General features: G+C 40.4%; 4 protein-coding genes across 4 annotated transcripts; 2 read left to right on the forward strand and 2 right to left on the reverse strand.

Annotated features, from left to right (window-relative positions):
• The first annotated feature begins 693 nt into the window (after positions 1 to 693).
• On the forward strand, positions 694 to 2,939 carry mrps10 (mitochondrial ribosomal protein S10). The gene is made up of 7 exons (XM_076084054.1): positions 694 to 797; positions 939 to 991; positions 1,633 to 1,702; positions 1,823 to 1,962; positions 2,229 to 2,337; positions 2,419 to 2,508; positions 2,619 to 2,939. The coding sequence occupies exons 1-7, from the start codon at positions 726 to 728 to the stop codon at positions 2,697 to 2,699; spliced, it is 615 nt and encodes a 204-aa protein (XP_075940169.1). The 5' UTR covers positions 694 to 725; the 3' UTR covers positions 2,700 to 2,939.
• A 7,593-nt stretch (positions 2,940 to 10,532) lies between these two features.
• Positions 10,533 to 10,976, reverse strand: msgn1 (mesogenin 1). The gene has a single exon (XM_076083626.1). The coding sequence runs from the start codon at positions 10,962 to 10,964 to the stop codon at positions 10,533 to 10,535; it is 432 nt and encodes a 143-aa protein (XP_075939741.1). The 5' UTR covers positions 10,965 to 10,976.
• Positions 10,977 to 11,995: 1,019 nt separating this feature from the next.
• On the reverse strand, positions 11,996 to 18,003 carry gen1 (GEN1 Holliday junction 5' flap endonuclease). The gene is made up of 13 exons (XM_076084492.1): positions 17,843 to 18,003; positions 17,556 to 17,754; positions 17,294 to 17,470; positions 16,917 to 17,027; positions 16,752 to 16,825; positions 16,554 to 16,636; positions 16,124 to 16,274; positions 15,719 to 15,755; positions 15,541 to 15,621; positions 15,324 to 15,454; positions 15,143 to 15,204; positions 13,949 to 14,098; positions 11,996 to 13,443 (listed from the first exon to the last, which is right to left on the reverse strand). The coding sequence occupies exons 1-13, from the start codon at positions 18,001 to 18,003 to the stop codon at positions 12,134 to 12,136; spliced, it is 2,727 nt and encodes a 908-aa protein (XP_075940607.1). The 3' UTR covers positions 11,996 to 12,133.
• A 448-nt stretch (positions 18,004 to 18,451) lies between these two features.
• Positions 18,452 to 20,725, forward strand: ppil6 (peptidylprolyl isomerase (cyclophilin)-like 6). Its single transcript, XM_076084815.1, has 8 exons — positions 18,452 to 18,529; positions 18,613 to 18,708; positions 19,271 to 19,459; positions 19,655 to 19,717; positions 19,831 to 19,978; positions 20,201 to 20,260; positions 20,383 to 20,518; positions 20,614 to 20,725. Exons 1-8 carry the CDS (start codon positions 18,452 to 18,454, stop codon positions 20,723 to 20,725), a joined length of 882 nt encoding a protein of 293 aa, XP_075940930.1.
• Positions 20,726 to 21,527: the final 802 nt, after the last annotated feature.

The raw sequence follows: 21,527 nt of genomic DNA on the forward strand, positions 1-21,527 counted from the left end.
TTTAATAATTGACATGTGTACGAAAGTATTAAATGTAATGAGAAGTCTGATATACATGTATTAGGTTATGGGTGTTTAGCGTTTAGACCTGCAGCAAATAAATCTCTCAAAAACTCAGACAATATTCAACACCCTGGTATTTGAGGCTATGTGCAGGTGTTGTTGGAACAATTGGGAGAAATGCCACTTGACTTAAGGGGAATATAGCTATATTTAAATAACTGGTTAATTTAAAAGGACATACTAAAATAATTTAACACAACATACACTGAAACCCTTTTGGATGGACAATCGAGCAGAAAATAAAGAGCTAGAAATAATTGAAATAAACATGAGTCCAAGGGTGCCCCTATCAGTAATACCACCGTGGATAGGCCACTTCCTGACCTTGTTGTATGAGTCTCGCACTGCTTAGCAAAAATAACAAAGATAAGGAGTTCGCTTTACGTACACCAGTAATATAACTACTATATCTTTGTTTACATTTACACAGGTGCTCAGTTCACAACATTTGTATTTCATTAATAGTCCCAGATTTTGTATATATTTTAATATATATATTATTCTCGAATTAGTGAATATTTAGAGTCGCAACTCACCCTCCATACCACTTGGTGGCGCTAATGCGACATACCGTTATTTACCAGCCGCCATAAACACAAAAACAGGAGAAGAAGAATACATTTTCTTTTTTTCTTCTTCTTCTGTCCCACCTTCTTAAAAACATGGCTGCCCCCATGGCTGCCAGAAGAGAATTGTTTTCTCTTACAAGGATACTTGGAGGAATCTCACATTCGGTACAGTAACTAACATATTCTTTGATTTGTACAACATCCGCTAACAGTTAACTAATGTGACATCTCGCAGTTTGGTCACTGACAGTTAATACGTAACGTTAAATGTCTTCTCTCACGTTACTAATGTGCGTTTACTTACAGGGACCGAGAGCGTTGGGGGCCTGTTCAGGTCACAGGAAATGTAATATAATCAGGTATGTTACAGTGTTTCATCTCCGCTCGTTAGAAGTCTACGTAGTTTATTAATAACGGTAAAAAAATATAATAATAAAAAGTCACCTTTTGAGCTGTTTTCTACAGTACATCGAGGCAGCATATATTATCTCAACCATATGAGGTTTGAATCTATCTATTTTCTCCACAAATTGTGTAAGCAGCATTGCACACGTTCAAGTTTAGTACACTTTATTTGATGTAGTAAAAATAAAATGTAACAAAGTGCAGAAGCACATGTGGAACAAAAGAAAGAAAAACACAAGGAATTTTTAAAAGGAAAACGTGTAATTATATTATTATTATTAAGAATGGCATTTAATGAATTAGGAGCTTATTCCACAGTTTGACATTCAAAAGTGTAGAAGGCTTCATCGTTGGTACCGGTCTAACGTTCTGAATAGCAGCGTGTATGTGGCTCTAACTGATCTCTTAACAAGTTAAATGATCCTAAAATCTGCTCCGACACACAAGAAGACAAAGGATGTTGTGAGCTTTGTATGTTTTTTTTATTTCAAACAGGAAAATAGGATTCAGTGTGAAGCCAAAACTAAAACACAGTAAAGTTACAGAATCCTTTGTACTAAACTTATGTTAACAATTCACCATTCTGTTCCTGCAGGTCCCATCTCCCATTGGCATCCAGCACTTCCTTCCACACGGCAACAGTGTTTTCATCAACGCCTTCATCAGTGAGTTATCGGTACAATTTATTCATCCCAATCTACTCAATATTGACATAATCCAAAAAAGTGAGACGTCCACTCACGTGCAATGTATCTTGTTTCCTGTTTACGTTTGTTTCCTCTCAGATCACTGTCACAGAAGAGCCCGACGCACTGTTTCAGACGGTGTCACTGTTGGTCAAAGGTCACGACAGATCCGTGTTGGACAGCTATGAGTTGTTTGCCTCCATGGCAGCTAAAGAGCTGGGCATCACCATCAACAAAGTGTGAGTAATCTGCCACACGGGACACTAGCAATGTTAGCCATATATTATAGTGTGTGTATCTATCTATCTATCTATCTATCTATCTATCTATCTATCTATCTATCTATCTATCTATCTATCTATATATATATATATATATATATATATATATATATATATATATATATATATATATATATATATATATATATATATATATATATATATATATATATATATAGATATCTCTTTCTCACGGACATTATTTTGCTGATCTTTTTCCACAGTCATGAACTTCCCAAGGACATGGAGAGGTTTACACTCTTGAAGTCAATTCACATCTTCAAAAACCACAGAGTCCAGTATGAGATGAGGACACACTACCGGTGCATTGAGGTGATGATTAATTAAATTAGTCAATGTTTGGTATTTGAGCCTCACAATGGTATGTGATGATTCTAAACTCTTGTGTTGCAGCTGTCTCATATAACGGGCTGCACAGCACAGGTATTCCTTGAATACGTCCAGAGGAACCTCCCCGAAGGTGTGGCCATGGAGGTGACAAAGGTGAGTTACTGCAGAGTCAGTCGTACACCCACAACAATCCCACCTGCTCAATCTAATTGTGAATTCAAATGGGCTGAATTTCCTGCCTCCCCCTTTGTTCATGCTATCAGACCGCCATGGAGAAGGTTCCAGATCACATCCTTGAACCCATGTGGGAGGACCACCCCATTGATGACAAGCTCAGCCAGTGATGACAAGCAATGGATGCTTATTGGATGTGTTTTCTCCAGAACATTTTCATCAACACAGACTTGAACACGACACAAAAAGAGCCAGCTATAGAACTTGCAGTCATCATATCAACATGTAACAGTCACTTACTGACAGTGGCATGTTTTGTCTTTTTCTGTGTCAAAAAAGTATGGAATCTATTGTACGTTTTGTTTCTTTTCTTCAATATATAAAATAAATTCTGCATCAAATAACTTTAACTCACCTTTTTGTGCAGTTCTTCAATGGGAGTTATGATTTTAATAATACTTCTACATTAATATTACAATGTTTTTGTTTAACTGTCTGCAGAGGTATTGGATTAGTTTGTTATTCTGTAGGACACAAGACCCGAACACAAGACATTTCTTTTTTGCATTTATTGAATTATTAATATACAAAAATCTTTGAGACAAAGCAGAAAAGAAACTCATTTAATTTGACGTCCATCCTCCGCTTAACAGTGAAAAGAACATGGCATGCTTATCCTGTGATTGAAGGCAAATACTTCCTGTCCACTCGGACATAAATCATATACCGCAGTGTGTCATCACCACAAAGTAAATTGGTGAGCGTTTTTGCTGCAGATAAATCTCCAGCTATTCAACACAAATCACGTTATTAGTCATATTTGGACAGATCTGGCGGTGGTATGGCTGCAGGGATCCAGGCTGTCTTATGTAATCATCAATTCTGTGCCTACTTGATGTACCTCGCATGGTTACGTAGGTATTGTTAACACTTAACACAAGGTGTACTTACTGTCTATTCTTGTTAAGAACTCACAGTACAGATGTACTTCCATGTGAGTCAAGCAAACATCTGAAATGTATTGTTTGTAGCCATTAATAAGAGTACCATAACCTATTGAGCTATAGTCATCTGAGTCTCACTGAGTTTTGACATTGTGTCAACTTCCATCCTGAAAGAGAGAATCTCCTGGCATCAGAGAGGGAGGGGTTTAGGGATTAAGACACAAGAGGAGACTCACCTGTTCAGGTGAAGTGTCACGCCGCTGATGAAGGAGGGGAGAGATGTGAGGAAGGGCCTGGGTTCCGGGAGGTTACCTGTACTGTGTGCCCCCCTTCAGGAGACAATAACAGTCAGTCTGTTATAATCAACCAAAGGGAGAAACGAGAAGGGACTGCAGAGACTGAAGAGGCAGCAACATGTATTGAAAGTGCAGAAGAGATAGAAAAAGACAGACGGAGGAAAAGAACACCTGTCGTGGCTAATTTATTAATCGGACTAGCTGTGATGAATACCTTCTGAGGTATTCTGAGTGGCTCAGAGAATAAAATGTACTGAAATAATGAAAAATCCTTGTTTTTGCCATCAGTAAATAGAACATAAAGTACTAATATTAAATGCATCTTCATATGACTGTTTTGCATTACAGCAGGGTTTTGCTACAACTTTTTTTTAAAGGTAAGTAAGCCTAAATTAGCACATTATGGAAAAAGAGCTACATGCATTCATAAAGCTTGCAAAACATTAAGAACTCAAAAGTTTTTTAAATTAGTGTCCACTTTATTCAATGTCCCATGAGATGGTGTCCTTACATCATTCATTTAATAACGTGTTACTACTCTTTGCTATTAAAATACCGCAACTTTATATGCACATACATACGCATACATGCATGGCAGATTTTATTTTTATAGAAATGTACAGGAGTACAACAGGAATTAAATTATTAAACTACTGACAATATCTTATCATAGCAAGAAAATTAGTCCTTGGTCATATCCGAGTGTTTATCCTTTGAAGATGATGTCCTCCTTTTAGACACGCTACCACTGAATCTGAACTGTGAATTGAAGTTCAGTCAAAAGCATTTCAACCTCCAGTCGAATTAACACGGTGACATAAATGGTGATGCACTAGAATGAGCAAAGTACATTTTCAAGTTACTAAAAGTGCAATACTTCGATTACTTTTCCAAGTCTTTTCTTATCTGCAGTAAGTTTCAGCCGCCAGGAAGCTGAGTATTGCATTCATTAAGGGCTCTTGTCCTCCACACTTATCCACAATATATATATATATATAATCATGTGCATTTTAAAGTGGTATTTACATGGATCAAATGTTCACTTCCAAATATGAAACAGTGTCGCTGTGCCGCTGTGTACAGTACTAGTTTTGACATTTCATTCTCTCCCATATATTACAAATATGTTGTAAATTATAATGACAACTCTCAGACTGGTTTGTGAATGAACAAATAAAGAAAAGTAGAGTTTATTTTTAGCTTTATTTTGACTGTCATATGTCTTGACGGTTTTCATCAAACACATTCACAGATTCACAAACGTTACGTTAATTACAGTAAATAGAGTATTCATAACACTTAAAAAACTAGACACAGGAAAGAGTAACTTCTCGTCCTTAACTGAAGCAAATACGAATGGAATTTGCTTTATAAAATCTACTAGAAATATATTTCAATATACTATTCATTTGTGAGGTCTATTCCATTTTGTCATTACAAGATAAATTGCTGAAGACAAACATGAATGTTCCAAACAGCAATACTGGTAAAACATCAAATAGCTGCACATTAACAATGTAAAATATCAAATGAAATACTCATTAATACTTAACAAGTGGAATATTCTTTTGGAAAATGTGTCAGCGTTAAACAATAGTTACTATAACTAAATACTGTAAATATTTCTATGTAACAGAAGGAAAGTGAGAGAGGTCCAAGGTGTAACGCTAGTGGACAGCGGTGCTCGAGAGCTGTTTTTTAAATTAATTTAATTCACACATCTTTCCCCAGCTTTAAATATACAGTGTCACCCATTTTTAAAATTCTTTATTACAATTTAGGAAAACTTCTTAAGGCTCACAGGGCGACTGTAACAAGAACCACAGAACATTTAATGAACTTTGACAAGAAGTTTCCTCCCTTTGAGAACAGCGGCTTCAAACTTTTCCTCAACATTGTTAAATAGCTCCTACAGTACCAACAGCATCTATTTAACAAAGATAACAGAATGCCTTTACATTGTTAAAGTTGTGAGGCATTTCAAGTTGTCATTTTGTCAAGTTTTCACATTATTTCTTTGCCAGTAGACGATATCAAGAAGCAGACATTTGGCCACAGAGTATGCCATGAAGCTACTCGGAGACTTTGTGTAACACATAATTAAGGGGCGTTTCATTTACTGCACCACCTTAGGCCCCTTCTACATTAATTAACAAGTGTTTGGTTATGGTTTTTAGGGCTGGCTGTGTTAAAAGTGTCGGCCACCAGGGGGCCCTGGCCACCTCTGGCCTCTGCCAGGTGGAGGGTGAGGAGGAGAGACCGGTCCATTGTGGTAGCTGTGTAAAAGGATAAAATCACACATTGGATTCTTGGCTTCGGCCACTAGGGGGCACACTCTGATAAGAGCGGCCATCTGAACTACTCCTGTCGGGGATGTCATCCCATCTCACTTACCTATCAAAGGCAAATACAGTGTAACGTCTCTCCCAATGTCATTATTCCATGCACTATTTAAGAGTCTGCTTTAACATGTAGTTGAGCAGATATTATAATTTTTATTTACAAACTAAGTTGACATTCTTTGACCATTTGTTGTAGTAATACAAATGAGTTGGGCAAAAGGCTTAATAATTGATTGTATTTGACAAACTGAGAAAGAAATGTGATGATTAGAGCTTTTAAGGTTAAAGTGAAAGAAATGAAGCTATAGTGAAGCATAAGAGAAAAGGGGACAGAAAGGACTGTGCATTGTGTCACAACCTTCAGTCTGTTGGCTCACAGTTTACTGCGTATTTGCTTTACAGAACTAAAGGAATGTAACTGGTGTAACCACGTCTCAAGTACTCATCAGAGGTATTTTAAATCTATTCAGCGCAGCAAAGAAAGTGCCGAGAATTGTGACTTGCAAAGCTTGAGCGTGATATTAATATTCACTTACCCTCTTGGGCTGCGGGGGTGGAAGTGCCGTGGAGGTCCAGGGGGCAGCATGCTGCGGCCTCGAGGGTGTGGCGGACGCCCTCTGAAACCAGGATGACCTGGAGGAGGGGGCGGATGGGGTCCGTGCCTAGAGACAGAGAGAAGTGTCACAGCGACACAATACAGTTTCATGGATACATTTTTCAATCAGAGGAAACCTTTGGGAGTGATACAGATGAGCCTGCGTTGATGCACATGTAGGATGATTGTGTGTGAGGTGGTTACCTGTGCATGGGTGGGAAGGGGCCTCTGAGATGCATGGGAGGTAGTGGGGGAGGAGGAGGGCCCATGCCCATTGGTCCAACCCGACCCCGATGATCTCTGGGGTCTGGGTAAGGTCGCATCCTCCTCATTCCTCTGCAAGGGAAGGGCAGGAAGTTTACCCATAAAAGTTAAGCATTTTAATCTTAAATACAGCACGTAACAAAGGTATTTGTTTATCTTTAGGTGAAAACCTCATTGGAGATCTCAAATCCCATTGTTTTTTTAAACTGAAATACATTTCCCTTATATAATTGTCCTTACCTCATGGGTGCAAATCCATTCATGGCTCCATCTTTCGCTCGACCCCTCCCATATCCAGGTGGATCGAACCCTTTCATCATGCCCCGCCCACCACGCATGCCGCCTCGACTCATCCGACCCCCTCGACCACGGCTTTTAAAGCTATGACCCCTGAGGAGATTTAAAAAAAGATATGAGGAAAACAGCCGTTCCGCCATTAGTCCAAGTTCAGTCGTATACAGGCAACTCTGTACAATGGCGAAACCCAAACGCAGTGAAGGACACTTAAGTGATAAGGAGCCCTTAGCTTTCCTTCACATTCAGTTTAAAAACCATTATGTCTCCATAAATACAGTATCAGGCTGGAAGGAACAATAAGACTGACCTAAATTTGTTGTCCATTAAGGGTCTCTGAGATTCTTCCTTGGAATGTTTTGAAGTTTCTGTCACCTTTTCTCCTGCGTCTGCATCCATCTGAAACGATGCAGGTCAATATTAATATTCTAATTCATTCTTCTGTATGAAATAAAAAATATTGGACATAAAAGACATATACAGCCTGCTCTGACATGATAGAGATTTCTACATACAAAATAGGGCGTTTTTTTTTACCATTTAAAAATAGACTGCATGCAGATATTGTGACTTCCATGCAGCTATGAGGTCAAGCATGATATTAAGAAATGAGAGCCTCCATCAAAAAGATTTATTTGATATGAAGGGGAAAAAATCATTCATCAGTAGATCCTCCAACAAAGACTTGAGTCTTGGCAACTTAATTTGACATTCTGTACACTGGCATCACCTTGATAACACAGTGATACACAGCGATAGCCATCGTTAACACCTTTTGATTTCCTGCTATTCCTCTTGTTGTATGAGATAGTTTTTGTGTAATACCACTCACAACATGCTGAGGTATGTGTTTAGGTATGTATGTGTCTACAATGTGTTAAAATGTCACTGAAACACAAAACCTCGGTGTTGCATTCCCTGCATAGACTGTGTATGTCTCACAGAGAAGCAGGTGGCAGGTTTCCAAGTTAAGCACGGACGGGACAACTGGAAGTCAAAGCTGATAATGGGAAAATTATTAATAGTCCCTAAACCCGGATCACACTACCGTTGTCAAATGCAGCATCTGTGACGCTGCTAGCCAGTGGAGTGTGGAGAGCAGACTTTTGTGATTTAGGGGGAAAGGAAGAGAAGAGAAGGGGGTTTTGGGCACTAAGCGTGTAACTGACACTTATTCGGGGAATTCGCATTTTTGGAGCGACTTTCAAAATTCCCCCTGAGGAAGAAACCTCGTAAATAGTTTTTCTTCCAGAGTGTCAGAAACTTTGGCTAGATTCAACAAATCCCGTGAGCTTAAGAGGTCAACACGTTGGCCAAATACCCTTTTAAAAAGAACCGCATTCTAAGATAAACTCTGTAAGGATACAATAATAAATACTGCACAACTGTTAAGTTCCTGTTGGAAAACATTTATATTTTAAAACATTTATAGAGAATATAGCAGATGACAAAAATGCAACATGTTATGATGAGGTCACCATATGTGTACTATTTACTCTCCCTGTATGAATATTATTTCCTTATTATGGTCTTGGTCTATCTATGGTCTACCAGTAAACAACAAAGTCTATGCAGATCTAAAAACACTGGTGTTTATATATTTCGGATTATTTGATAAACGGTGAGTTCCAGCATTGTTAAAGCCTGTTTTAATTCATGCAACTGTGCTGTTTATATCTACTTTTTGTATGTCGTTTGTCCAATACTTTCTCTTAACTGTATGTACATTAAGGAACACCTATAGCTTCAATGAATGACGTCTGAAAACGGATATTTTGTAGCCTGTGTGTGGTGTTGTTGAATTGTATCTGAATGTTGTTTATAATGTTTTGTGCATCCCATTTATATCAATGAGGGTAGATGTTCTCTCTTTATATGCGTCCATCTTAATACATCTATTTATATCTTTATATCTATTTACACAGACAGTAACCGTGCCATTGAGGACTGTCACGCATATACACATTATCACAGTGTTATATTAAAGTAAATAAGCCTGCAGAGCCAGAGGCGTCACGGAAACATTGTATTCTGATCCTGAGAGGCGGGTGAAGCTATGTGAGCTCTGAAATATTAAGCTAGGGCCATCAGAGGGGCTGTGTGCAACACTTGTAGTCTCTACAGGAGCTAATGTTGAGCACGGCTGGTTAATTAAAGGGCTAAAAGGGCCCCGTCTATTTCCTGGAGTAAACATCGCAGAGCTGACCTGACATTTTGATACATTGTGTCTTAAATTAGTTTTTATAAAAGGGGCGTTCCTGTGGTTTACAAACGCGTTGATAGACAAGGGACTTACTTCAGCTGATGATGGAGGCGAGGTAGATTTGAAAAGTATTACAATTTCCCTACTAGCTAATAAAAATAAAATATATATATTGGAAAAATAAAAATGTACAAGAATGTCCTACAGCTTCTGTAACTCTTTAGCGGTTTGAGATTGCGGCTTCGTCAGGCTAGACCACATCCCTGGTCTGAGATTTCGTGGAGAGGAACGCATTATGGAGGGTTACGCCCACCGGGAGGAATGCTGGTGTCTGATTGGCTACTTGTTGCTCTCAATCAGCATGTGTGCGATGTTTTGGCATTCTGATTGGAGGAATTGAATGACGTTCGTTCTAATCAATTGTACTATTAAAGAAGGTTAATTAATTAACTGGGCATGAAGTTAAACACAAATCACTCATTTATTGTAGATGTTCAAGTAGAGGACATATTCGCGTGTATATAACCTGGATCTGCACACGGTGATTGTTATAACCTATATTTTACAGTGGATACAAATATAGGTAGAATTGAATAAACAAATTAACTTATCATTTAAAAAAGACAAGAGGACTAATTATTTAATAGCTTTCATACACAACAAAACTTTGATATATCATGCAGCTAACGTTACTTTACTCTAAAACACACCAGAAAATACACTAAGTTCTCTGTTAACACGAACACATGGGCTGGAGAGAGATTCTTCATCACTAAAGTTATATTTCATACCCATTAAGATACCATAAGAGAAACATATACATATCAACAAACAGCACACTGTATATCCAAATACTGAATTCATCAAAGGCAGCCTCATATGGGCTACAAAATAATAAATAAGTGCCCGTTAAACAATATTTACACCAAGAAAACGGCAAACAAAGGACATATTAAATGAAATCAAATGATTAAGTTATCTCAAAGGTGTTGTATTTCTCATCAAGTATATAAAACTAACTCCATTAAATGTCCAGATGAGAGTAAAAAGTCTAATTTGCGTCCGTTACGCGCGGCTCAGGATGTCTGAAAGCTTGTTGATGTACTCAATTGTATATTTCAGGGTTTGTATCTTGGTCAGGGGTTGGCCTCTCTTGCTGTAGTCCGGCGGCAGGTAGTCTCGGAGATGGTGCAGAGCCTCCGCAAGACTCCTCATCCGCATCTTCTCCCTCTCGCTGGCCTTCACGCGTCTTTTGGTGGACATCTTGGGCTTACCCAGCCTCTGCGCCGTTGGAGTAGCTCTCCGTCCCGTGAAGCCGAAGTGGAAGTCCTTCATCTCCTGATGCCCGCTGGAGTAGCACATCTCCGGTGAGGAGCACATGGAGTCCATCGAGGACTCTGGTGAGGTGGACTGAAGTGAGTCCTGATCTCCCCCAAAAGTGCTCTCATGGCTCTTCCACTCAGCCAGAATTTTAGCGGTGACAGCCTCCAGGTCCATGTTAGAAATATCCCGAGACTTCCAGGCGTTCGTGCAGCGCGGGTGACATTGGCGGCGAATGACAGATTCTGTGAAGGCGATTTTGGCCAAAGCGTTTTTATATAGAAGCAGATCTCCGGAGGTTTATGGGTTCACAGCTCAGGCGAAGAAAGTTCAAAGAAAACCTGAAGTGCCAAAATGCGACCTTCTCGAAGGACGTCGTTCACCACTGGGGTGTGAATCGGGCTAAACAGACGGATAATGTGATAGAAAGAAAAATAATTAGATTCCTTTTGTGGGAAATCACTCTTTAAAGTCTGCACGACGACAATTATCAGTTTGATGTGATCTGTCTAATGAAGCAATGAGGGGATGCTGCTTCACCTGAGATCTTCACACCTCTCCGGGAAGTCAGGCCCGCGTGTGTCTTCAGTCGAGGAGTTATTTAAACCAAATTATTCAAGGCCAAAATAATTCAATATTTTACTGTTCTGTACTGAATCTTAAGATTAGGTTTTACCTTTAAACGTACACCTGGAGTAATGTTTCTTGTTTCCAATGCAGTTTTTTCCTGTTTCCATCAAGTGTGATATTTACACTTCACAAAAAAAAAAACTTAAGGAGCCAAGTTGATTTGCACTGAAAAACGAGCAGAATCATCCTGACAAACTGCTCCATTTCCAGCACTTCTTCTCGTTATTTGGGTAGAGGATGCAGCTGTCACCAAGCTGCTGCCAGACCTTTCATGTCTGAAAAGGTGTGTAAGGCCTCACTCATGATCAAGGGGACCAACGCTGGCTGGCAGGTTGTAAAACCAACGGCTCAGCGTCCTCGGTGTCCCCCTGAGCTGCAGTGCCTCTGTGTGGAGTGACATTTCAGCTTGTCAAACCGAAGTGGGAGGGAGGAAAACAAACAAACACATGTGGTGCTGTTACACGGTACAACATGAAAACTGTGCTAATCCACAACCTTTAACCCTGATTTACATAAACGGATCTCGTTAGGATCAGATGAATGGATTATAGCAAGGCAAACTTTGGTTATACTAAACATTTATAAAAAGATTTATTGTAACAATTACATTTTTTTTGTTCATTGGCAACACAATCAGTCAGGCTTTTCAATACCAACACATGTTACAGAACAACACAGCTTACATGTTCTTGTCCATCATCCTGTAATCGTCCGGCTCACTTCAGGAATTTCAGCCTCAGTCTCTCTGCCAGTGGCAGTGGACTCTCACAACAAATAACTGAGTCGTCACTGTCGAACGCAGGTGATGCTGGAGTCTGAAGGAACACACCACCGTCCACATCAGCTGGGGAGACATCCCGGCATCTGCTTTTAGTCGATGCAGGTATGCCGTTTATCTCCATATCTGCACTGTAGCTCTGAGGTTTTAGTTGTAGTAACTGAAGAGTGTGAGCTGTCTTTGCTGCTGGTTTGATCGTTTTAGGTTTCAGGGGGAAGTCTGAGAGGAAGCCGCCCTTGATCTTCATGTTCATGGGCTTGATTTGAGCTTTTCTTTGAGGTCCAGACTGCTGGTTCTCTGCATCACTTTCCTCGCTCGATGAACACATGCTCATGCACACGCTCTTCTTGGTGGTCTGCGGCACGTTTCCGTCCTTGTCACTTCGGGCTGGGTCAGAGTGGCTCCTCTGTGGGGGGACAGCAGATGATGAGATGGCTTTTCGGACAAATTTATATTTCACAGGAGGCTTTTGGGAGCCATTACATTTGTCCTTTGTTTCTGCCTTACTTGTTGCACACTGCCTTTTGTCCGTGAGTGGCTCTTTTTTGTGAACAGCAGATTCCTTTCCTGACATATTACTGTCACTACCACCTTTACTGGGGATCTGGCCTTTTGTCTTTGAGTTATGAGACGAAATGTGTTTGAGAGAAGCCAACTCATAGTTCGGTTGTTTTGAGACCACGTCATTGTGTGCCTCTATCTGGTTTATAGCTTTAGCTGTGTTCCTCATGAGCAGCCTCTCCCTTAGAGGACAGTCCGTGTAGCACAACTCCGGAGCAGATCTGGGGTCGGCTTCTTTGACATCACCTGAGGTTTTCTGCTTTGTGTTCTCGTCCTCTGTTTCCCTGACATCACCGTCTGGGGTTTTGCTCAGTTTGGGCTCAGTGTTGTGGTTTGTAGCGGACGGTTGAGTTGGAGAGGATGTGAAGGACAAAGCATCCCAGTCGATATCACTCAGGTGTAGAGCGTCGATAACGGCAGAGACAGACGGTGGAGCGACAGCCTCGGATTCTGCACGAGACAGAGGAGTACTGGGGCTGCTGTGGTCTTCCTTTAACTTCAGATGCTGTTTATGGTTCACCGGAGTGTCCAAAACCACCACTTCTGGTTCCTCTGTGTTTGAAACGGCATGGATCAGCGTTTGTGCATTTGTGTTGGAGGAACTCTGGAGGGTCATCTGGGCCAAGAGGTCTGAAATACCATCGGAGACATCAGATAGCTTCTCCTTTTTACTCTTTGGCTTTTTCTCTGTAAAAAAAAGATCGAGACTGGCTGTCAGTGAACAAATAAAAAGGATTTAAAACACATTTATTGAATGAAAGGCTACTGTGAACATATTCACTCAGGTATCTCTCCACTGTAAATCTCGGTGGCTAGTTTTTAGGAAGTGAAGCTCTATAGCAGTTATGACCGGGGGGGGGGGGGGGGTACAACCTGCATAAAGTGACAGCGAGGCCTGTGAGACAGACACCTCTCGGCTGCATCAAAGCCTTTGGTGTGAACCAGCCGAGCTGCCAAACGCTACATTTTCAGGTGTCAGAGCCGCTGCAATAGACGGCCTTGAAAAACAAGTTAAAGCACCAGGTGCCTTTGATCAGGAGCTTTTCAAGTCTGTGCGTGTGGCGTGTGCGTGGGAGGAGGAAGGGGGGGGGGGGGGGGATCATTTTATAAAAATCTTCCCAGAAAGAAAAAAAACACATGGCATTTAATGTTGTATGTTTATGCCAGTGAATATAATAACTTATTGTCTCACTCTTGGTCTTGTTCTCTTCGGCCTGAGCTTTGTCTCTCAGGTAGCTCTCCACCACCTCTGGGCAGGCCACACGGAAGAGAGACTCTTCCTCCACCGTCCTCACTTCATGTTGATCCTCTGCAGGCCGGTCCTCAGGAAACACGTAATGTTCTGTAGAAGAAAAAAAAGATAAATCAAGGTCAGATCCAAATTGGTCTCAATAAGTATCTTGTGACCTTGTATAAGAAAATCAAAGCCAGAATCAGAATCCAGTCTGTTGCCAAGTGGGTTTCACGTACAAGGCGGTGTTTTGGTGCATTCATTGTATACATAGTAAGATAAACATAGGAATAAAAGTGAGTACAATAAAAGAAAATGACTTCTATTATATAAGAATATAATATTTTTTTTGTATTTACACTGTAATTTTCTTGTATTCCATATTTATGTTTCAGAAATGTGGTTCTTTACTGAAAAAAGAAAAAAGTTCCACCAGAGAAAAGTATTACTACTTGTTGTGAACCACTTTTCTTCCCCTTAACAATTAGTTTTAATATTGATTATTGTGACTATTATATTATAGTAATATAATTACGACTAATAATTATTATATTTCCTAGAGGCCAAAGTGATCAAATATAAAATGTCTTGTTTTGTCAAACTAAGAGAACAAAAAAAAGAACAAAAATCAATTTACTAAAATATTAAATTAAATACGCAAACCTGTCAAACATTTGGCATTTCTGCTCGACCTCAAACTATCAAAATAATTAATATTCGGTCAACTAATTATTCAATCAACGTATCATAGAATTTGATTACCTATGCATTTATAATCAATGATTTCAAGTATTGTTACTTTAAAATATACACTCAATAATGGAAAATACAAATGTAAACCCATTATGTAATCATTTGAGTTGTATATATTTTAAATGACATGAGGAACCCCATTCTGAAGAAGCTGATTGAGAGTTTCTCAGGCCGGTCATGTCAGGCGGGCTTGTTAGTGGAGAAGACTTTGATATGACAGATTGGGAGGAAGCCAGTTTAGCACCTAGTGGCTGTTGTGACTGATCTGTCACCTCTGAACTCAACCTCACAGCAAGTCACCAACAGACAACCCGGTGTCACTCAACCCAGAGGATGTTTTTCTAAAATATCGCGATCGTCTAATATGAGAAAAAGAAGAAAGTTGATGAGATTTATACCGACCTGGAGCGCTCCAGATGATCTCGAAGCAAGCGACGGCATTCCTCACTCTCGGTTTGAATATTCTTTTGAAGGGAAAACGCGTCGTTCTGTGTTATGATTGTACTGAAATAACTTTTTTACTGCAACAATGCCGCTAAAGCAACAGTTTTGTTGTTGTTAAAAGTTGGGCTTGTAGGACTACCTGAGGGGCTTGATTTGGGAGCACATTTCTCTTCCATGTTTTCTGTTCATCAACTCTGCGTAGGTCATCAGGACTAAAACCTTTTCACTGGTGTAATGCTTCGGCCACTCCATCTTGTCATAGGCAAATTTCTGAAAAACACAAATTTAAACATGCAACTTACTAAAAGATATATCTCACTGACTGGACAAGTCATATAAATAAATAAACTCATTACCTGCATCAACAGCATATTTGGCTGTCTCCTCTTAAAATGAGACACAGGCTCATCCTTTGAAATCAGAAACTCACGAATGATCTGCAAAATGCAATCAAAGATTTGAAAACCATGTAGTGTAGATTATCATACGACTGAGCAATAACATACAAGCCATTGCAGATGAAAACAGCTGTACCTCTGTGAAAGGGAACTGTTGACTTGCCAGGGTTTTCCTAAAAAAAGAAATAAAACACAAAATGAACAGATTACACACAAAACCTAAAGATATCAAGTTTACTATCACAGAAGAACATCTGAAAATATTCACATCCGAGTTCATTTTTTTTTCTTCAATTTAGCTCAAAAATGTCTTGATTAAAAGGAAAATTGCAAAACTGATGCCGATTATCTTTCTGATAATTAACTAATCAATTAATTAACTCGTCATTTCACCTCCTCAGACTGAGAATGATGATTGATAGACTGACTATAATACCACTAGTCTTGATCTTCTTTTTAATGTGTTGCCTGTATTTCCCTGCTTGCCATTCCACTTTCATTTTGTGCATTTACATTTACTGTTTTTTGTAAAGTCACATACTTTCTGATATTTGCCTCAAAAGACAAGTCCTGCCGGGCCTGTTCATAGCGGTGCCACTCACAGGGACACCGGTAGTCAAAGTCCTGAGGTTGACAGAAACGTGTACTGTCGCAAAGCGCACAGCCGCCACGTTCATGTGCCTTCGCTGAGCCTGAAAAGGGGAGGAGATGAATCAGAATTTGATAAAACAAGAGAAGAGAGAGTAGACGAACAAAAAAACATCCAACACACTACTACAACTTGGGTGTAAAGTCAAAGGCACATTCAGACTAACCCATCTCTCACATACGTGTATGTTTTAACATGACAGGTTAAATGGCTTTAAAGCAGCCATGTGTGAGACATGTCCTCAGGGACACACCCCCCCCCCCCTCCTTTCCACCTCTTATCAGGAACAGGGGTCAGAGTTCAAAGCAGGGCACCCACTCACCAGGATGTCGACATATGTTGCAGTGAGGAACCTTCTTCACTCCCTCAAACACGCCTGCATTCTCCTCCTTCCACTGCATAAACCTGAGGTGATCAAAGACAGCTTACAAGCGCACAAACACGACGCTATAAACACCGTTTATGTGAGGCAACGGAAAAAAATAGTGCTAATGTACAATCACACATCTGGGTTTCCTACCTCTGCAGAAGTGTTTGTCCTTTCAGCATCTGGATAAGCCTCAGAGCTTGCTCTTTACCAACACCTAGAATGCCCTGATGGAAGAATGACATTGTTCGGTTAACATAACTCATTCATGTTGGCGATTTTGAGGATGCAAAATTCAGATTAAGATGTCCTCCGTACTTTAGGAATATAATCACAGCCGAGGAGGACGGCCAGACCAACTAGATTCTCTCTGGAGAGATGTAACTCTGTTTGCACCCTGGATGTCCTGTAACAGTCCACCTGTGGGTCCTGCAGGGAACAGCCGCAAACAATATTATGCAGATTAGGAACAAAGACATAGAATACAGAATGTTCTTCTGGAAACCAACAGGGAATTTGTGTTCAAACACAATTCTAAAAAGTTCTGATCACAGAGATAAATTCAGTACTAATCCCCAGAACAGCCTTTCGAATGAGCAATGCAGCACATTCAAATCAGACTCCACTCCTGTGATTTGGGTTCAACTTTCTCCAGACGTTGTACTCCGTGGATGGTTAAACTTTCACAGACATACTTTACTGTTCATATTGAAGTTCCTGTAGACAGTCCGGGCTCCATACAAGAAGGCGTCGCCATCGTTGGTGATGCAGCCGTCCACCAGGCCCTGTGAGTCCAGGTAGGCACACATGGCCTCGGCCTCCCCGGCAGCTGTGACCCAGGGCAGACCCAGGTAGTCCAACATGTCTGCACACTGCAGGTATCAGAGAAGGGTGCATACAAATTAGTAATTCATCATGACTTGTCTGATCTGCAGGTGAGTGGGGGAAGCAACTAACCTCTCGAAGGACAGCTTTAAAGCGCCCTCTGCTGGTGTTCACTGTAGTCTTCGGGGCAGAAGCCTTTTTGAATCCTCCATATCTTGTTTGTGTCCTCTTGCTCATGGTTTCTGCTTTTAGTTTAGGGGCTTCTCCTTCCATCACGAACACAAGCTTTACCCCCATAAGCGTGAGGGATGACGCCCTGAAAAATAAATTCCTGGACACACAAGAGCATTGCTTTAGGGTAACCGGTGACCAGAAACAGTTTTAAGCTGATTAATTAAAGAGCGATATGTGACGTTTACCTCAGGTGTGGCTTGGTGACTCTCCCCATCATCGCTTGGACATGCTGGGCCTCGCACACCCACAGACTCAGGTCCACTGCCAGCGTCATTCCGCTCAAACTGTACAGCGGCACCGACTCACGAACCGGCTCCACGATGGACCACAAGTCGTTAACACCCATATCTAACCCCCCCCCCAAAAAACGGCTTTTTAAAATCGATTTAATTCAGTGGAGTGTATAGAAAACGTGAACGCTGAACAACACAAAAAACCAACACAGGACGACGACAAGTTTTCAAACAGTGGCGGCCGTTGGGCCCCGTTCCAATTCGTTGAACACATCTGTGCACTACGCTGCCTTGTTGCTGTATTAATCGTCACGACGTGGAAAAAGAAAGTCAACTCGATGTTTAAATTGAATATGGGTCATCGTGAGGCTTTATGTGATTGTGTAATTTCGATTCGCGTAATTATTTCAACTACAAGGCGGAAAGAAAGGGAACAGTCTCGCGAAGTCGGTCGAAGCCGGACATTTTAACATGCGCGTCATATTAACGCGCCTCTGAATGCGTGTTGTTATGGAGACAGGCTCTTGTTTACAGACCTTTTGACTGTTTTTATTTTCCACCATGGACTCAGAAATACACCTAGAAGTTGTCGGCTTAATTAAAGACTGTAATTTCCATGTTGCCAGAAGTATTGCCGAGGTAAAGCGTTCATCTCTTGTTGTTATTATTTGGCATAATTTCACCTGAACGTTATCAACACGTTTATCTTTTATGCACAATAGGGACTAAAACAGAAGTTTCCCAAGGCGTTCCTCGATCCAAAAATTCAACCACTACTGGAATTTGACTGGCACACATATCTGTCCCAAAAGAAAAGGGTGAGTCTTCTGTTTATATTCCTTTAAAATACAACCCTCAAGCAAATTGTTTTTGGGCTGCAAAACTCTTAAAGTCATTAAAGCAGAGAAAAGATATACTGCAAAAAAAATGGCATAAAGTGTCAAGAGAAAGCAGTCATTAGGCAGAAGTGTGGTCTGTGTCAGTGTTGCATTACTACTGGGTTATTATATTATTATTATCAAATCATATCACTATAAATGGTGCATTGTGTAGACAGCATTCAAATGTTGTAAGTGGAGCTCATTTGAATTAACTTACACTGCTTATTGTGTTTTATAAATGTTCATATCTTTTGTTTGTATAATCTTAATGCAAATAATTTAAATACTCAAGTAGAAGTACATCACAAGTGTACCGTACTTGAGTAATTACGTGCGTTACTTTCCACCATTTCTGTAGATTGTAAGCTTCAGCTGCTTGCTGAGTGTTGTGATGCTCAACTATACAGCTACAGACACAACACAGTACTGCTGTAGTTTGACGTTATGGTTATTCTGATGAATCACAACACATCTGTTGTTCAAACCCTTGTGACTCAAGGAGCTGCGTGGTGAAGCGTGGCAGTACGCCAGCAGCCTGATGTGCTTTGTGAACGGCCTTCTCCTTGGTAATGAGAAGGACCTCGCCTCCTGGGCCCAGAATCAGTGGAGTTTCTCTTTCACTCGGCCACAGGCTTTCTATTTGGCTCTCACTGAAGACTACTACACCAAACACCTCCGGGACAATGGGGCAAGTCCACACCACTGACACAAACATAACAAGTTTAGGTTAAAAATCTGCAAACCATCAGGCTCCAGTCGTAGTTACAGTCATCAGTGGCTCTTCTTGATGAATATTTCTCATAAAAATCACCTTTTCTTTATATTTGTTCAACCGTGAAACATTAAAATGAAAGGAATACACTTCTCTGTCATTTCATTGCAGCATCAGTTTGTCTTCATGGACATTGAAATAGCAGGAGAGGCAGTGGGGAAGTTATTGTTTGAGGTGAGGCACAAATTCATGTAGTTTATCATTACCACCTGCATTATGTGACTAAACGGATTACCATTACAGCATAGCAGCATGTTAATAAGGCACATTGTCCTCCCTCTCCTCAGCTTTTCTCAGATGTTTGTCCAAAGACATCAAAGAACTTCGAGGCTCTGTGCACCGGAGAGCGAGGTCTGTCACAGAGCGGCCTCCCACTTTGCTACAAGGGCTCCGTGTTCCATCGTGTGGTGCCTAACGGCTGGGTGCAAGGTGGAGGTATGGTCCACATTAAACTAGATACAACTAATCTGACTCTGTTTCCAGAAAGTGAGATAAGCAGTGACTTCCTCCAACTTCCCATCCACGTTATTCATTACAGCCCGACCCATACTATGATTGTGACAGCAACTAAAGTCGTGAGCAAACATATTGTGAGATTGAGGAAGTGAATTTGTATCACTGTGGTCTAATTACACAATATATCTTTCAATTTTGCAGATATTTCTCCAGAAAGGAAAGGTGATGGAGGGGAGTCAATCTATGGACCAACATTTGAAGGTAAAAAACATATAAACGTTCCAAGACATCAACAGTATTGCCATGAGAACCCACTGTGCATGTGTGTATATTAGTGGATTTTATTGTAAATTCTCCACAACATGTGTTCTTTCTCCTTTTAGATGAGAGCTTTGCCGTGTCCCACACTAGACGGGGCACTCTAGGAATGGCCAATAAGGGACCCCATACTAATGGATCCCAGTTTTACATCACCCTGCAGCCAACACCCTGGATGGAAAGGACCTATGTTGCTTTCGGGTTTGTATCACACCTATTTAATTTCCCAATGCTGCAATATTTCAGACCTCTTATACATTTCTGCTCAAGCCTAGTGTCTTTATTTTCTATTCTAGTCATGTGGTTGAGGGTGTCGACGTCCTCAGGAGATTAGAAGGAGCTCTGACTTGCAATGAAAGACCCAAGTATGATTGTAAAGTTACAGATTGTGGAGTGTTTAAGTTTTAAGTTGAGTGTTTAAATGCTTTTTTTCTATTTTTTTCTTGTAATCAAATAAAAGAAACATACGACTGACATTTGCTTCTCTTTTGTATGTACTTGTAATTTGGCATTTTGTTGATACTGTGCATGAATAAAGTACGTTTTGTGTCTTTATGTCGTCAACTAGCATTTTATCATCACATCCACATCAATTACTCTGTGTATGTGTATATTTATATGATTTTATTCTGGTTTCTTTGTGGTTTTGAGAGTAACATTTACTCACCAAATACTTACAAGTACGAACAACATATATTCATAATGTATAACACCCAGAGTAAAACCTGCAGGTACTGAAATGCAAACCCAATGCTGTAAATGAGGTGGGATCAACTGAAAACATTTCTCTTTGTCTTTGCCAAGAAGTATATTTGAATTCGAACTTAAGAGAAAGGCGCAGAGGTGGAGCAAGCAGGTGAAACTTCATTGTTAAATTGAATGTTAGCTGTCCAAAATATAATTATGACCTATGAGTAAGGCTCAGGCTGACATCAATGAATGGTAAATTAACCTGTAGTCAGATAGAGATATCCTGTTAATCAGACCGTGTGTTTGTTTAACTTAATGAACAACAGATTCAGTCCAGAGGCAGGCTAAGATAAAAGGCTCCTGACATCGTTAAAATTGATACTGTGCATGTTGTATCCCCTAAAAATCCACTTAGAGTGGATGGGAAGTGAGTGTCAGGGGGCCAATCTGTGCCAATCAGGCCATGGATGTGAGAGGTTATTTTTAGTGTATTAATATTCAGTGTTTTGCGTCACAGGTG

Source organism: Anarhichas minor, unplaced genomic scaffold, assembly GCF_050575085.1.
Source record: "Anarhichas minor isolate MPS153535 unplaced genomic scaffold, ASM5057508v1 ptg000136l, whole genome shotgun sequence".
Taxonomy (NCBI): domain Eukaryota; kingdom Metazoa; phylum Chordata; class Actinopteri; order Perciformes; family Anarhichadidae; genus Anarhichas; species Anarhichas minor.

What these genes read in the sequence shown, in the direction of transcription:
- mrps10 (XM_076084054.1), top strand. Translation starts at nt 726, where the DNA reads ATGGCTGCCCCCATGGCTGCCAGAAGAGAATTGTTTTCTCTTACAAGG. An exon ending in CACACTACCGGTGCATTGAG is followed by an intron (nt 2,338 to 2,418) that starts GTGATGATTAAT and finishes CTTGTGTTGCAG; the next exon opens with CTGTCTCATATAACGGGCTG. An exon ending in TGGCCATGGAGGTGACAAAG is followed by an intron (nt 2,509 to 2,618) that starts GTGAGTTACTGC and finishes TCATGCTATCAG; the next exon opens with ACCGCCATGGAGAAGGTTCC.
- msgn1 (XM_076083626.1), bottom strand. Translation starts at nt 10,964, where the DNA reads ATGGACCTGGAGGCTGTCACCGCTAAAATTCTGGCTGAGTGGAAGAGC.
- gen1 (XM_076084492.1), bottom strand. Translation starts at nt 18,003, where the DNA reads ATGGGTGTTAACGACTTGTGGTCCATCGTGGAGCCGGTTCGTGAGTCG. An exon ending in ACTTCAATATGAACAGTAAA is followed by an intron (nt 17,028 to 17,293) that starts GTATGTCTGTGA and finishes TGTTCCCTGCAG; the next exon opens with GACCCACAGGTGGACTGTTA. An exon ending in TTTGAGGCAAATATCAGAAA is followed by an intron (nt 15,756 to 16,123) that starts GTATGTGACTTT and finishes TTCTTTTTTTAG; the next exon opens with GAAAACCCTGGCAAGTCAAC.
- ppil6 (XM_076084815.1), top strand. Translation starts at nt 18,452, where the DNA reads ATGGACTCAGAAATACACCTAGAAGTTGTCGGCTTAATTAAAGACTGT. An exon ending in TGGGGAAGTTATTGTTTGAG is followed by an intron (nt 19,718 to 19,830) that starts GTGAGGCACAAA and finishes CCCTCTCCTCAG; the next exon opens with CTTTTCTCAGATGTTTGTCC. An exon ending in CTATGGACCAACATTTGAAG is followed by an intron (nt 20,261 to 20,382) that starts GTAAAAAACATA and finishes TTCTCCTTTTAG; the next exon opens with ATGAGAGCTTTGCCGTGTCC.